This window comes from Echinops telfairi, unplaced genomic scaffold, assembly GCF_000313985.2.
Source record: "Echinops telfairi isolate 266 unplaced genomic scaffold, ASM31398v2 ScPeMD7_7458;HRSCAF=8496, whole genome shotgun sequence".
NCBI lineage: Eukaryota > Metazoa > Chordata > Mammalia > Afrosoricida > Tenrecidae > Echinops > Echinops telfairi.
The window spans coordinates 25,175,457-25,191,092 of record NW_022111358.1 but is presented as its reverse complement, the minus strand read 5'-3'; the positions used below and the strand labels follow the sequence as shown (position 1 = coordinate 25,191,092).

Here is a 15,636-nt window from a genome sequence, read left to right as displayed (position 1 = left end):
AGCGCCGCCCGTAGCCCGCCTCCGGCTGGAAGCTGCTCTCTCGCCTCTGGCTGCCGCCGTAGTACCCGGGCGAATGGTCGCTGGGTAGATAATCGCTCTGTGAATATTCCTCGCAGGGAGGGAACTTGGGGTCGACATAGTTTGAGTTGATCAAAAAAGAACTCATAGCCATTAATTTCTGGGAATTGCCCACAAAATATACTAAAATTTATTCCGACCCCTGACTCGTTTTCCTGTTTCCGAAAGCCCTCCTACTTACTGTCAAGTGAACAAAGTTGGGGACCCACGTGATCCTCGGAGCCAATGGCCGCCCCGCGTGCGATTCCCGGATAAGGAAATCTGCTCACCCGAACCCTACTCCAGCCAAAGAGGTTCATTTCCCCTTCTTCTTCCCCCCTCCCCACCCACCCAGCCCCAGGATTTACATAGGGCTCTCTGGGGTGACCCTCGCTGCGCTTGGCTGTCTCGGTGGCAACCCAACCCGACGGAGACAGGGAAAAAGCAGGTCTCCATTAGAGGGCCTGTTGGGGCGCTGGGCAAAACACAGCCCCTGGGTCCCCTCAGAAGTTGGGGCTCCCTGTAGCCCCCCTGTCTTGCTTCAGCACCTCCCAGAATTCTCTGCCTTCCATCGTCCCCTATTCTTCCTCACGGCGAGAGGGTGCACACGTCCCCTCCATGCGTGGGAGTTGAGTGGAGGGAGGGCTGGGGGCACCGCCTTGGGAGACGAAGCCTTCTGGGGCAGGAGCCTCCACCAGGGGCTTTTCTCTGCCGGCGGGCGGGGAGGGGAGGGGCAGGGGTGAGAGAGGAGGGGTGGGGAGCCAGGCGGCCGGTGCGCGGAGGGGCTTGTCAGAGATGAATGGAACTGCGACCCCGATCGATAGGAAATTCATGCGCTAATTCGGGGAGACCTCGCCTTCCAAATCGCATTTAGCTGCGCTATTAGCTTGGCTGTGTCTGTCCGTCGGTCTGCCCATCTCTCCAGTCCACTCCTCCCCTGACCCCACATGCTCCAAACCGAGAGAACCGACTCGGTTTCGCCCACTGAAGATGAGTGCAGGGGCACAAACCCAGAACTTTTGGAAGCAGATTGAATGGCAGTTTGCTATTCCCAGAGCCATCTGAGCAACACTAACTGTGGGCGTCGGAGACTTCTAATTGCGGCGGATGCCGCAGCCGCCGCCAGCGGGGCGAATAGAAATCTCCCATCTTAGAGATGCCGGGCAAAGGAACCAAGGAGGTGACCCTCCAACACAATACCCCCCCACCCCCACCCCACCCCCGCATCTCCCAGAGCTTCGCCTGCCTTCTGAACTCAGCGGAGAACCAAGCTGGGGCCACCTCAGCATCCTTTTGAAAAGCGAATATCCTTTGCCCCTCACACACTGAAAACATTTATTAGCTGCACCCTCCACCCCCAGCCCAGAATAGAGAAGAGGCGGACTTCGGATAAAAGAGTACATGAAAAATGCTATCATCTTCAACAGCCTTAAAGGAACCAAGGCTCCCAGGGGCAGGGTGGGGAGGGTTCAGGTGGATGATTCTTGCGTCTCTAAGCAGCTGTTCGAAGAAAAGAAGAGGGAGAAGGAGTCTTCCCTCGTGTTGTCAGTCACCGGGTCGACCTTATTTAAGGGGGGAAAAGTGTACTTTTTTTTCTTCTGGGGAGTGGGAGGGGGGAGCGGAGTGTTTATGTCAACTACATATTCCCCTAGATACGAATTTGTGATCACAAAACTCCTTACACAAATTCGGATCTACAGGGTATATACAGAAGACAGACAGATCTTCTTGGCCCAGAAATCCTCCAGTCCTCCTGCTTGCGCACCTTCGTCCTTCGTCTGCAGTGTGGTTTGAGGGCTTTGATTTTATTTCGTTTTGTTCTACTTTGAACTCGGGAACATGCCAAGGCCGGGAGGGTTCAATCATGGGATTACAAGGTGTTCACTTTTCCTTTCTATTCGAGAGCAATGTCTCGAAGCAGCCGATCTGTAAAGGGATGCGAACCTCCGGGGCTGGCGGCTCTACTCTCCAGTGGCGGAGCATGAATTATGAGATGTAAACATTAGCTAAACACAAAAGGACGAAGGGTCATCCTGAGGCTGCCACCAAGTCAAAGCCAGGCCTTTCTGGGCACCCTCATGCCCCTCCCCACCCCCAGCCTTTTTTTTTTTTTTTAAAGAAAAACAAAACCCCAATCGGTTCCTCCCAGCCACCCTCAGCCTTTAGTTTGTGATCAAACGAATATTTAGATCTTTTCCACTGGCGCCTCTCCGGGAAGGGCAGGGAGAAGCCGGCTGGGTGTGAAGGGGGGATCATAAAAGTCCTTTTGGAAAAATTCAATGGCAAAAAGAGAGAGAAACAGCTGTAAAGAAAAAATGCCTGAAGACCCAGCAGATGGGGACCCGGATATTTAAAGAAGGGCAATTCCATTTACAACCTGAGAAAAAGATCAAAGGCATTTCATTTCCTAAGGAAGGTCAATGAGCGACCACAAAAGATCCATCCAGATGATCTGCGCCCCCCCCCCCAGCCTCCCACACCTCCTGAAGGGGAAGGAAGACCATCCTGGGGAGGAAAGGGGGAACCCCAGGTGGTTCTCCAACGTCCACCTCCATAGCCCTAAGCAGGCCATATTCTGCCTGAATGTACATGCGGCCTCAGCCCAGCCACCTGCCTGGGCTGCTGGTGGGAAGGTGGAAATGGATTGGGGGCTCCTCTGAGTAAATGTACAGCTGACTAGACTGGGATGGGCTGGAGGAAACAGTCCTGCACTGTGAGAAGTGAGAATCTGCTCTGAGAGTATTAAGATGGCATCTTCCTCCTCACCAAGCCACTCTCCCTCAGTGAACCTGTCAGAATAGCAATTTCAAATAGCAAAACCAAATGCAGCAACAACTCACCAAAAACAACCAGCCTCCAACCACCACCACACTGCAGGCCCTGAAACCTCTTCAGAGGTCTCTGCCCATTCGTTCCTGGACCCCTGGCAGGTAGTTAGACTTCCCACCTGCTGGGGTGAGAGGTCCAGAACCCCTCTGGTTTTCTAACACCCAGGCATTGCCAAAGTTGACCACTCAGCTGGGTTTCTAACAATCTCTTCCAGCCAGACTGGACTCGCACAGGTTTCAAACAAACAAATATGTTAGTTGTTTACATTGTCAAGAGAGCATCCACTAGGTACCTGCAGACCGCATCTGGACACGTAGGCAGACTGATTTCTGGCCCTGGGCCCAGACACAAAAGGCGCTCCGAGGACCCGCTCAACCCCAGCCCAGCTCCCCAGCGTCTACCAGGGACTTTACCAATTCTTCTTAAAGGCCACTTAGCTGGGGGGTCCCAGACCCACCCCAGCCGACCAGACCCCTCCCCCTCCCCAGACCTGCCCTGCCCTACGCGCGCCCAGCTCTCAGAAACCTGTCAAACCCGTTGGCGTTTCCGAAGTTTGGGAAGGCCGCTGGCTGACCTCCGGGGCCTGTCTGCTCTCTACACTCCACCCAGGGTGTGGCCCAAAAGCCTGCAGCATCCCCCCCAAGAGAGCGGAGCGTAGGTAGAAGCTGCCGCGGGGCTGGGGACTGCAGATCCTGGGGACCAAGCACCGAGAGTCCCTCCTCTCCGCGCTGGGAGCCGCCACCTGCCCATCCGCCAAGGCGTCGCACCCCCCACTCGAGCCGAGTCCAGTCTCCAAGGATGGAGGACGGGGGTTCGGCAGCGACTCTCAAGTCAGCTTCCCCTGGCATAGGAGGACTCCCTCTCCCCGCCCCACCCCTCACCCCAAAGAAAGGCTACTATACAGGCGCCTCGGGATCAAAATAAGATTGAGTCCGGGCTCCGGGCGCTGCGTTCGGAGGGTCTGCGCCCCCAGGTCCTCCCGCAGCTCCCCTGGCCGCCTGCTCCGGCAGCTACAGGTTGTTAGCGTGACCTCTCGCCGCCCAGCCCCCTGCTGCCGCCCCAGGCGTGTCCTGCCCCGCGGAAATGGCCACCTTTTGTCGGCAGGGCGGGAGGGACCGGACCCGGGAGGCCGATGGAAGGGCGGAGCGGAGGCGAGACCCCAGCGGGCCTCGCGCCCCTTTGGCCCGCGCAGAGGACAGGAAGGCCCAAGACCCAAAGGGGCAGCCAACTGGGTACTCACCGGCCGCTCCCCAGCCCTCCCCGCCGCCAGCCCCGCTGCTGCCGGCTCCGCAGCCAAGGAGCTCGCGCCGTCCACTCTCGTGTGGCCGGAAACCCGACCCGTGGCTGCGGCGGCGGAGCCACCGGCTCCTTGGAGGCCAAAGCAGGACTCTTTTTTTCTTTCTTTTTTGCCATGTTTTTGTTTTGAAGTGCAAGTTTTCGTATTAATCTCATACTTTGGCAGTCTTTGTTAAACAGCTAGGCTCGTCACCAGGCTCTTGAACATTTTAATAATTTTTAGACGCTGTGACCTGTCGTTCACCCCTCTGCAGGCCTCCCCCACCAGCAGGCAGTTGCTATAATATGCTTGCTCAGTTCGCTCCGTCGTATTGGATTTTTGCGCAAGTCATTACTTGGGGGAAAGAAAGAAAGAAAAAGAGTGCCTAGGAGGGTGGGGGGAGTGGATTCAACTCATCCACTTTTCACCCATCTCCCCACCTCTTTCCCTTCCATCTAGATCTCAGGACAACTCCCCCCCACCCAACAAAAAAAAACCCATTTGGACAGGACCCTGGCAGTGTCTCTGCTTTGATTGTCTATCCTTCATATATTTGTAGATTCTGGGTCCTGAGGCAAAGAGGGAGACGGTAGGACTAAGGGGGGGGGGCGGCGGCGGGAGGGGAGGTGGGTACATCTTTATGCAGCCTGAGAAAGAGACTGGCAGGGAGACGTGAGAATGCAGCCCTGGGCCTGGAGTCCCAGCTAGTGAGCCCCTTTTCCTCACTCCTGCTCTAGAAATGACCACACTGCCAGAGCCCCACCCCATCACTCCATTCCCACAAGTATCAAAGATAGTCCCTATTTCCTGAAACCCTGGAGGCTCCAGGTCCCCAAGCATGACCTCTCCACCTCCTGGGAGCTGAGATTTGGGACCACAGCCCAGAATATTTAGAGAACATGCAAAGAATCCTGAGAGAGGGACTGGGTGGTGATCAGGGCTGGGGAAACTGGCTTTCAGAAACGTTAAGTTTCTTTTAAAAAGAAAACCACCTCTTTCTTCTCTTCACCCCCCTCAGTCTACCTCTCCCCCCATTCTTATCCATACCCCCCACCCCATAGCCATCACAAGGAGGGCTGAAGTCAATCAAGAAGATCAAGAAGGCATTAAAAGACCTGGGGATTTTCTGCATGTGTCTCTCTGGCTTAGGGGTGAATGGATTGCCTTCAAGCCATTTCCCCCTTTCTCTAGCTTCCAAGGGACCAACAGAGGTAGGGGAGGCAACCCCACTTCCATCTAGATCCATGCTCCAGGACAAAGGGGGTTCTGAGTGCATGCATCCAGTTTGACCTGGGTTCCTTAACTTGGAGCCTCTCGTGGGCTGCCCAGTCATCCCACAGAGACCTAAACAGAGTCCGTGTGCATTTGCTAACAACATTTGATCCTGGGAAGGAAGAAAAAGAGATAGTAAGTGGGTAAATGGAAGAAGATGGATTTTCCCATTACGGCTTTAGCCTTTACTTGGTCTAACCCCCAGAGAAAGTCACTTGAGGAGTGAGGAAAAATGGGGGCCAGTTAGTTTAGTTTAAAATGTTACATCCTATTGGAAAATTGGCATTAAACTTTTGTCTCCCCTGGCCAGGCCATATTTCAGAAGGCATCTTTATGAAAACTCCCGGGGCCCCTCTTCTCTGGCAGGACAAAGACCCACAGTGCTCTTGCTATAGGAAATGTTGGAAAGAAAATATGATGACATCTCAAAATACAACAGTCATTTAAAGACCCAAAATAGGCATCTGCCCTGGTGTTACAATTACTAAGTCTCTCTAAGCATTTACTTATGAGCTAGGCTTAATGCACAGATTCAAGGTTCATTTCAGGTCGCTGTTTCAACTCAAGTTAAATAGATCTCAGTGAGACCATTCAGTATTTTTCCTTCACAGTTCTCCTTCCAAATAGGAAGCAGTAGAAGTGGAGGTTTGGGAGAAAGGGAAAAGAATTAACTAGCTAATCTTCTTTCAATACCCATGATCCTCAACCTGGACAATTTAAAGAAATGGGTGGAAGCTTAGGAAGGCTCTGGTTGGAAGCAGGGCTGTGGACTCCAGCTGCCTGGGTCAGCTGAAGTGTTAGGCCCCCCTGAACAAGAGCCCGCCTCTGGAGTTTGGGGAGCCAGCTGTTTAGCCCCTTTAGGCTGATGCTGGTGAGAGCCAGGCCTTCACCTTGGGAGCCTTCTTTGGCCCCCAACCAACGTCCTGCAAGGACACGTGGGTAATTGGATTTCTTAAATGTGTGTGGCTGGGTAGGCTTTAATTAAATTTTATATGATGACTCAAAGACTATCTTTGGGAAAGAAAATTGCCTGGAGGATTTGGCCAGATCCTGTCCCTGTCTATTGTACATCTCCCTAGCACCGCCAGCCCTGTTTGACGAGAAGGTTGTTTGTTTGTTTGTTTGCTTTCCTTCCTCAGTTTCTCCTCCCTGAGATTTCTGTCTTTTTCAGCTCCCCAGTTCTGATCCTAACTTCCCCCAGCCCACCAGGTTTCCTCCCCTCCAGCATCCCTGGCTCCCTCTTCTCTCTCCACACACAGAGCCCCCTCCCCCTCTCCCACTCCACCCCTGCCGGCGGCTGCGTTCGTGGTCCCCTCACGCACGCTGTACGCTGTAAACTTTTGACCCTCCAACTTTGCGACGACCCCTCCGGCTATAACACTGGCCTCAACCCTGGTCTCCTGCTGCTGCTGCGCCTGCAGGAAAAACGCAAGCGCAAAACCACCGCTTCCCCGCCCCTCCCCCCCCGCCGCCCCCCCCCCCTTCACTCAGGGCCTCAGACCCAGGGAAGAGCAGTCTTTTGATTGTGAAATAACTGCTTGAAAAAAGGTTCTGATGCCACTTTTGGGCCTTTCACCGGCCTCTTTCACTGGAGTGTCTGAAAGGGCTTTTAACAATCTCTGCCCCGGCAAGCGTGGCAGCAGAGTGGGGCCGCGGTTCTTGGGAGAGCGGTTCTATGGGACAAGAGCATGGGCTAAACTGAAAGAGTATTTACGGGGTGAAAATTGGGGAGCACTTGGAACAAGAATTCTTTGGGAGGGGAAGCCCTGGCCCCAGGGGCTAGGAGAGAACGAGAGAGCAGCCCGCCACCCCTGGGCAGCGTGAGGCCCAGCGGCCCCGGGCCACCTTGCGCTCGGCCACTGGCTAGTGCCTCGGAGGCCCTAGCCTGGCTGTGAACTTGGTCTAAGGCGGACTCTACTGGCAGCTCCGGGACGTTACAGCCTCTGCCTGGACTCTGCGCCGCACTGGTGACCTGCGGTGCTGGTGCGTGCTTTCAGTTTCCTTTCCTCCCAAACGTCGTCCCCCAGGCCCCCGCCTCTCACTGGGAAGCTTGGGTTTCTCCTTCCCCAGGGGGCTTTGGGAGCCATAAAATGGGAAAGAGTCGGGAAGGGACGGTACCGGCCAGGGCGGGGCATAAGACTATCTTCCAGCGGGCCTCCCAACAAACCCGCAGGGGACTTTCCCTCTCCGTCACCCAAAAGGAGTCTCCTGGCCAACCACCTCCTTCCATCTGGCTTGGATTCTGGCCCCGCTGGGGCCTTAGACACAAGCCTGGGGCCTGCTAGGTACCCCTGCTTCCTAGACCTGTTCATCCATCCCTAGCCCAAAGGGCTCCAAGGTCTGCGATCGCAGCGACCTGCCTGCCGCTCCGCGGCGAGGCCACGGTGGGGAAACTCCACTCCGGGGACCAGGCCGAAGTGCAGAGGCAGGGGCTGGAAGAGGCTGCGGGGAGGAAGAGACCGCGAGCGAATTCCCCTCACAGGACAGTTTCATTTCCCTGAACGAAGAGGCATGAAAAAAAACGTCTATGTCTGGCCGAAAAGGTGCAAGGAGAAAACGATTTAAAGTGGGGAAACAGGTGGTCCTGAATAGCCCTAAGTCCAGTCGACTCCAATTCTCAAATCCCTCCACTTCCTCTTGGAGCCAGCAACCGGGTCTCAGTAAATTTGGCAAAAGAACCACGGTAAACTCTGAAACCTGTGCTCCAGCCTCCGACGCCCCCGACTGAAGTGGCGGCGGCGGTGTAGCCAGCGGCGCGTAAATGTATGCAGCAGCGGCTCCGGCTCGGAGCCCCACGTAGGCCGCCGCGTTGGCCCCCGTCTGCTGACCTCTGCGTGATCCCGGACTCTATGAATTATTGATGAGATATGAGCGTTGATTTCCCCTTTCAGGATGCAAACTCCATTATATTGTTAAAATGGCGATTTAATCGTTGAGAATAGCTTTGGTGTGGTTTTCCCCCCCCCCCAACTCATTTGCGCCTCCTTCCTTTTCATTTAACTCTCTTAATTAAATCCTTTAACAGATTTTAATCACTTTTTGGAGGGAGGGGCGGGAGGAGGGGCCCCCCTGCTACAATACCATCACTAACCACCACCACCAAAATGAGACGGAACAGGGAGGCAAAACAAAATACACCCCAAACCCAAACCACAGACTACAAAGAGCCCATCTACCACAGGGGCATGGCAAGGAAGGTGGTAAGGGAAGTGAACCCCTCTAGGAAATGGAGGGGGGCATTCGCCAGAGCTCAGTTTGGAAGTGGAGGGGTGGGGACAGCAGGAATGGGGCCTCCTTCTGGGGTAGCCTTTCCTTCTACCTGGATGACTCAGGCTTGTGAGGTGTAGTAAGGAATGTTCACTGCTGCTGACAAGTGGAGGGACTTGGAGTTTGGGGAAACACACCAATCAGGTCCCCAGGGGCCCTTCCGGAGAAATGTTCATTCTCCTTAAGGGGTCCCCATTTCTCCCCTCCCCCCTACCCAAACAACTCAGTTTCCAGGCGGGTGTCTGGGTTAATTAATATAGATGTGTAACAGCATTGCCATGATCGATAATTCCTGCTGTGGGCAGATCTTAACCTCCAAATCCCATTACTCTGAGAAACTCCCCAAATCGGGAGGGGTGCTCAGGGGATCATTCCCCCAAAGAGGGGAGAGCATTATTATAGCTTTGCTGTCCTAGATTGGCTGGGTGGAGCCCCAAGCTGGGGACCACACTCTGGCAGGAACCTCTCCTTCTCTGGCCCAGAAGCTGCTGGGGGCTTGGACTGAGCTCTTCCTGGCTTAGAATCCCTGACTTCCACTCCAGTGTCCAGACGCCAGAGATAAAGGAACCAAGCAGGAAGAGACACTTCCTCTTGGATGCCCCTTCTCCTGCCCCAGCAGGCCCCAGTAACTAGGTCCCTGCAGCCAGGGAAGGGTTAAGTGTCCCCACAGCCACAGTGGTAGAGAGGAAGCTGATGAAATATGGGCACTCGGAACTCCAGGCCCAGCTGGCTTTCCTGTTTACACTTCTTTATACTTCCTCCCACCCCACTGCCCTGGAGAAACAAAACATAACCAAATAAAACAACCTCCCTGCCTCCCAAAAGTCAAATTCAAATTGTCCACTGAAGGGTGGTCAAGCTGGCTTTGGAGAGAAAAGGGAAACCACCGCTGTTTAAATCTCTAAGGCTTCCTGAGCCCTGCCCCAGGCTGAGGGTGCACTCAGCATCAGATTAAGGATCTGACAGAGGGTGCAGGCTTCAGCGGGGAGGCTAGAGCCTGGAAGCTGTGCTCTGGGGAAGGAGAAGAGTCCTCTACAGGGTGAGCGATGAGAAGGAAGGGAGAGGGTCTGAGACAGAGGAGAGAATTTGATGGCAACAAAGACCCCTCCGTCCCAATGATTCCCTCACCCAACATTTCCTGATTGGGAGGATTCAGGGGGACCATTGCCCCCCAAATCAATAGACAGAGGAAAGCCCAGTTTAGGCATCTTCCCTGAGATCTCAGAAGGAAGAGATTTGACCTCTAGTGCTTTCCTGGCAGAAGTGGGCCCACACCCGCTTTGGCTTCCCTTGGACAAGCCCGGGGATTTGTTTAGATCTGCCCACGCCATGTCTCTGGGCCCCCAGGCTCACATGCTCTTTGGCAGTTTGTAGAAGGGACACAGAGGGGCAGAATAATAGTAAGCGCAATGACCACAAAACCTTCAGGGTGGTGGGCTTGAGAAGGCTCTGAGACGGAATGGTACATTAGACTGAAGCCAAGGGTCCAATAGGAATTGTGGCCCTGGCTTGGGTTCTGCCCTGTGGCTCTCTCAGTCTGCCCCTCACTCCTCTCCTTCTCAGCATCCAGAGCGGGTGCCGATGAAAGTTGTGACCTCAAACTGTGTTCTTCTTCCTTTTATTTTTAAATAGTGGTCAGGATCCACTGGGGGCTGACTAGAGTCTTCTCGATCCCCCACCATTCAGAAAGAGAGGAGTCTTCCATGTAGAGCAAAGAGCCCAAGCTCTGCCCTCTCCCTCTGCTCTCCAAAGCCGTGGAAAGTCTCTGGTCGAGTGGCAAGAGAATAGAGACTAGGCAGAGAAGAAAGGCCCAGAGACCCAATGTACCCTAACGGGAAACGGAGGACGTCCTATGGCCTCCTCCTTGTCCCAAGGTTAGTTGCCCCTCAAGGTGCCACATGTGTGGAATCCCAGGGAGCTATCGTGGGGCGGGGTGAAGAAAGAAGAAGAAGAAGCAGACTAATGGGGAGCAGGAGGAACAAAGATGGTTGGCTCTTTACCGGTCTCAAATTGAGAGCCTGGATTCCTTGGGGAAGAGGCCTCCCTCTGGCTTTTAGGAGAGACACTTTCCCTTAGGAACTAACATGGGAGTTCAATCCTGAAATCCTTCTGGTTGGGGGTGCCACAAAACAAAGACACCTTTGAGCTCCTGACAGGAGCGGAGAGGAGCGGGGCTAGAAGCAGCTTTCCCATTTTGTCTCCCCGCTTCATTGCAGGGTCTCCTTTTGCCTCTGGATAAGATCATCCATGGAGGTCTGTGTTCTTGAGCAATTTCTATTCATGGAGGGGTGGCCAGAGGTCTGTTTCAAGAGCAATTCCTGTAGGCAGGGGAAGAGGAGAGATCCCCTTCCCTTCGCACCTGACCCGAAATTAGGCTGTAGATTGGAGGGGATTGCTCCCTCTGCCCAGTCCCCTTGCTGACCGCAGGACTCTACTCAGAGCTGAGTCTTAGGATCAGCTTGGGTTCAATAGACTCAAGTGGAAAGGGCAAAAGAGCTGGTCTCCCCATCCTGAGTGAGCCTGAGAAGGCCAGAGGCTTCCAGAAGAGACCCTCTTCTGGGGTTCGAACATCTGAAAGCCTGAACGTGCGCGGCTCAATACAACGAGGCAGCCCACAGCGGCTTCCTTCTCAATCTTCTCCACTCTGATGTAACCCACATAAAAGTGCCCAGCAGCGCGCCCCACACACCCCTGACAAATGAATGTCATAAAGTTTCTTTTCTGGGGGTGGAGAGATGTCTGTCTAAAGATATTCAGCTGTGAAATGGCCCCCACAAGAGGCCCTGCTCTCAGAAGCACACACCCTCCTTCTTGTCCCCCTAATTTTCCAAGCACTGATGGAACTAGGATCGCACCCAGCCCCCCTTTTTCAGCACAGAAGCACACATTCTTGCAAACAAAACCAGGTACCCCCCTGACTACGGAACACTGGGGCCTAATCCAACTGAGGGCCCCCTTCTTGGGACCCCCAGCTTCTCAGAAGAGGATACAAAAATAGCCAAAACCCACCCTTCTTGTGCCTACAGCCCTGCTAGAAGTAAGAGATTTCCTTTCCCCAGAGCTAAGCCCCCAAAACTGCCAGGGAAGAAGCCAAGGAAAGCTGGAAGAGACTTACTGCGGGGAGAGAGCGCTGGGCCTGGCTGCCGCCGCCGCCTTCTGGGCTGCTCTGGGCAGGGAGAGCGCTCACCTACCTCTGCCCCCTTCCCCACCACAGCTAGCAGTTAAAGTGTCACTTAACATTCTGGAGAATGTGAAATATACCGCGCGGTGTCAACTCCCCAAAACCATAAAACTAACTTTATGGACCTCACGTGACTTTCTCGAGCCAGTGAGGGGTATCTGTCTGACTTCTCGGCGATTTTTACGATCTAACTTCGAGATAAAACCCCTATCCATTTGACATCTAAATGTCATAGCGACTTTTGGGATAGTTTGCTATCTACAAAGGGGGACAAAGTGAAGGGGTGAGGGGGAAGGAGGGCCCAGTGGATCCTCCACAACCCTCTGAGGCCTCCTCCCCAGCTCCCCCTCCCCCCAGGTCCTGTAAGAAGTTGGGCCAGGCTCGAGGGGATTGACCACCGGGTAAGTGACCAGACTTGACTCTTGTGCTCAGGGTGGAGGCTGACTTGAACGGAAAGGGACTGGGCCCTGGCCCCCGGCCAGTCTTACTGGGGGGTGGGGGGCGGCAGGGGCCAACCAGAGGTCTTTCAGGAGGGACCTCAACTCCTAATCAAGAGGGAAGGTCAGTTGGGCCCCTGGAGAGAGGGAAGCCCTCCAGAAATGTTAAGAAGTCTGAGGGTGAGAGAGCCTTTGAAATCAAGTCAATTGGGGGGTTTCTGGTTTTGCCATTTATTGGAGAGCTTAACTGGGCTTTTGGAGCAGGGAACAGGGAGATTGGGCAGGTCTTTACCATTCCCCAAAGGCCAGGGCCTCCCCTCTCAGGACTTAGGCCCACATGACTTCCTCCGAGAAGCTTCAGAGGTTTTTCTGGCTGGCTGGTGGTTGGCCTGAAGGAGGCCAGCTGCAGCCTGCCCTCTATTCCAACCCCAGGCGGGGCCTCTGGGCCTCTCAGCCTCCCAGTCCTGGAAGCCTGACCCTGGGCCCAAACACCCACTGACCAAGCCAGGGATTAGGTGGCTAAGAGGGGCTGCTGCTGAGCACCCTGCTTTCCTTCCCTCCTACCCCCAAGTCTACCTAGCAAGGTCCAGGGTGTACCTGGTGGTGGCCGGCCAGGCAGGCCCCCAGCCCCCGGAGAAAAGACAAGTGGAAGGGCAGTGGAGTGGGGGAAACATTTATTTGATTTCAAGGAAGGCTACAAAGAAATACCCAGAGCGAGTCAGTGAGACAGGCCGGGCAAAGACAGATTTCACAGGCGGCAGCACAGCGTCCACTCGCTGCTCAGCGTCCACTCGCTGCTCACTACAAATGGTCTTGGAAGCGAAATGGGGAGGGGGAGGGAATGGATCTGACCCAGACTGCTCCCCTATTTACAAGCTTTGGGCCCTCTAAGCCAAATCCATAGATTCACAGAGAAACACACAAGACATTTTACACCGAGGCTTCTTCCATTCACTCCCAGACAGGGCCTTGTGGGGCCTACTCAGGCGGCAGGAACTTAATCTCACTCCTTTCCTTCCCCTCTTCCCCACATCAGCCCCTGCGCTCCTCCCTGACCCCTTCCCACCCCAGGATCAAGTCCCATGGTGAGACTTGGGTCTGGGGAGGGGGCCTGGGGGTGGGATGGAGCTGGGGGGGGGCGGGGAGGAAGAGGAGGAAGAGGGTGAAAAGAGAAGCTATCATCATCCATTCTCGGATGCCAGCTATTCCGAGGCCAGCTCAGCTGGGCCCGGGGCACTGCGGCACTCCCCCACCTCCACTGCTGTCCCTTAGAGAAGTTTCCAGCGGAAACTCAAAACACAGCCATCATTCTCTGATAAATAAGTTAGTACACAGATGGGGAGGGGAAAGTTCACATTCAACATGCGAGTTTCTTTTTTTCTTTTTCTTTTCTCCTGCGGGGTGGGGCGGGGTGGCGGTGGGGGGCGACTGCAACCACAGACACGACATTGAGAAACACTGGCGCGTTTGGCGTTTGGGGGTGAGCGGGGAGGCGTGGGGGCGCATGGCGGGGGGGAAATAAGTATTATCATCATTATTATGAACAATTACAACAAGGTTAACCAGTCCAAGAGCGAGGGAGACACAAGAAGACCTAAGACCAAACGAAAACTCGTCACACAGGGCCGGGGGCGCGAGGCAGACTCGTGGGAAGCGGTCCCCAGCGGGCGGGCGGGCGGCGGCGGCGCGGGGAGGCTCCGAGGGGCCGGGGCGGGGGCGGCGCGACTCTTCGGCCTCTCTGGGCTCCGAGGGGCCGCCTCAGGGCTGGAAGGCGCTGCCCGCCGTGGCTAGGCTCATACTTTTCAGTTTGTTGTCCTTCTTCCATTTCATGCGCCGGTTCTGGAACCAGATCTTGATCTGGCGCTCGGACAGGCAGAGCGCGTGCGCGATCTCGATGCGCCGCCGCCGGGTCAGGTAGCGGTTGAAGTGGAACTCCTTCTCCAGCTCCAGCGTCTGGTAGCGCGTGTACGCCGTCCGGGCCCTCTTCCCGTCCGGCCCGGTCATATCTGGAGCAGATAGAGTACAGCCGCGAGGCCACGTTATTCCGGTTAAGGGAGGGGACACTGCGTGGAGGGGGGCGGGGAGCCGGACCCAGGCGTCCCCAGCACCCAGCTCCCTGCAGCTCCAGTCCTCCCTAGCCCAGACGCCCACCCGCCTGCGGCTCGCCGTCTGCACCCCCTTCTGCAGCCCCCCTACTTCTGCCAGCAGCGAAGGCGCCCGGCTTTGTCTCCCGTCCCCTCCCGGTGCCTCACCCTTCGCTGGGCTCAGGCGGCCGCTCGCCCCAGGAGGGAGGGTGGCGAGCGGCGGTCCTCTGGCCCCGCGAGCGCCCTTGCCTGCTCCTGCTTCGGTTGCCAGTGGCAGCCTTAACATGTCGGGGCCGCACAGGAGAAAAATCCCTTCTTTCACCCCAAAGCGAGGAGGCTGGGCGGATCAGACCCGAGCCGGACGCCGGGACAAATTATTAAAAATGCACACACACACACCCCTGGCCAAGACCTTCTAGGGCTCTCTCCCTACAGCTGTGAGCACCCACATAGGGACTTCTCCCCTCTGGAAAAAAAAATATATGTATATTTTTTTCGTTGAGGACAAGCCAAGCTGTTCTCATCCCCCACCCCCAAAGGCAGAGAAGGGCAGCCAAGAAGACAAAAAAGCGCGAGGCGAGTTACCATGGCTGATGTGAAGCTTCCTCATCCACGGGAATATCTGCGGAGTCTGCCCCTCGGGCGCGGCGGTGGAGGTGGCCAGGGGCTCCGGCTGCGCCCGCGCTAAGCTCGGGCTGCCCAGCTGGCTCGCCGCTTCCTCGGGCTCCGAGGACGCGCTGGCCTCGTCTATTTCGGTGAAATTGGCGCTGGAGCTGGCCGGGGTCGCCTGGTCGGAGGGGGACGACGCCGAGGGCTTGGCGCTGTGGCTGTCGCCGTTGGAGCAGGGCAGGGACTCGGGCGAGGACAGGGAGCAGCTCGACGCCGCCGCTGGCCTGAAGCGGGGCTCCTGGGCGGGCGCGGGGAAGGCGCGCGAGCTCTCGCCCACCGCCCCAAAGTGGCTGGAGGAGGCCGAGGAGCGGCTGACGCTGAGGTCCATCCCATTGTAATTGTAGCCGTAAGAGCCGGTGTGCATGGCAGCGGGATCCCTGTAAGAGCCGCTCAGAGAGCTGCCACTGCCATAATTTAGCAACTGATAGTCCGGGCCATTTGGATAACGCCCCGAGAAGGAGTTTACAAAGTACGAGCTCATTTGGGTGATTTTGGAGGGCTTGATTTGTGGATCGTGGTCGTTATAACCCTGTGCTTCACGATTTATGATGTATTAATGAATTA

At 55.7% G+C, this 15,636-nt stretch overlaps 3 protein-coding genes across 3 annotated transcripts in view; all 3 read right to left on the bottom strand.

Moving 5' to 3' along the window:
- HOXB4 (homeobox B4) overlaps positions 1-266 on the bottom strand; it is a gene marked incomplete at its 3' end in the record, with an annotated part of 1,710 nt that extends 1,444 nt beyond the window's left edge. Inside the window, exon 1 of the mRNA XM_030888085.2 lies at positions 1-266. This exon is cut by the window's left edge and continues 300 nt beyond it. Coding sequence (XP_030743945.1) covers positions 1-172 — 172 coding nt within the window.
- The window catches only part of HOXB3 (homeobox B3), a 55,350-nt gene that overhangs the window by 29,142 nt on the left and 10,572 nt on the right, over positions 1-15,636 (bottom strand). The gene's annotated exons all lie outside the window — the stretch shown is intronic.
- HOXB5 (homeobox B5) lies at positions 14,078-15,553 on the bottom strand. Its single transcript, XM_004707088.2, has 2 exons — positions 14,989-15,553; positions 14,078-14,325 (listed from the first exon to the last, which is right to left on the bottom strand). Exons 1-2 carry the CDS (start codon positions 15,551-15,553, stop codon positions 14,078-14,080), a joined length of 813 nt encoding a protein of 270 aa, XP_004707145.1.

Coding starts and splice junctions, on each gene's coding strand:
- HOXB5 (XM_004707088.2), bottom strand. CDS start 15,553: ATGAGCTCGTACTTTGTAAACTCCTTCTCGGGGCGTTATCCAAATGGC. Junction 14,326..14,988: donor GAAGCTTCACATCAGCCATG/GTAACTCGCCTC, acceptor TATCTGCTCCAG/ATATGACCGGGCCGGACGGG.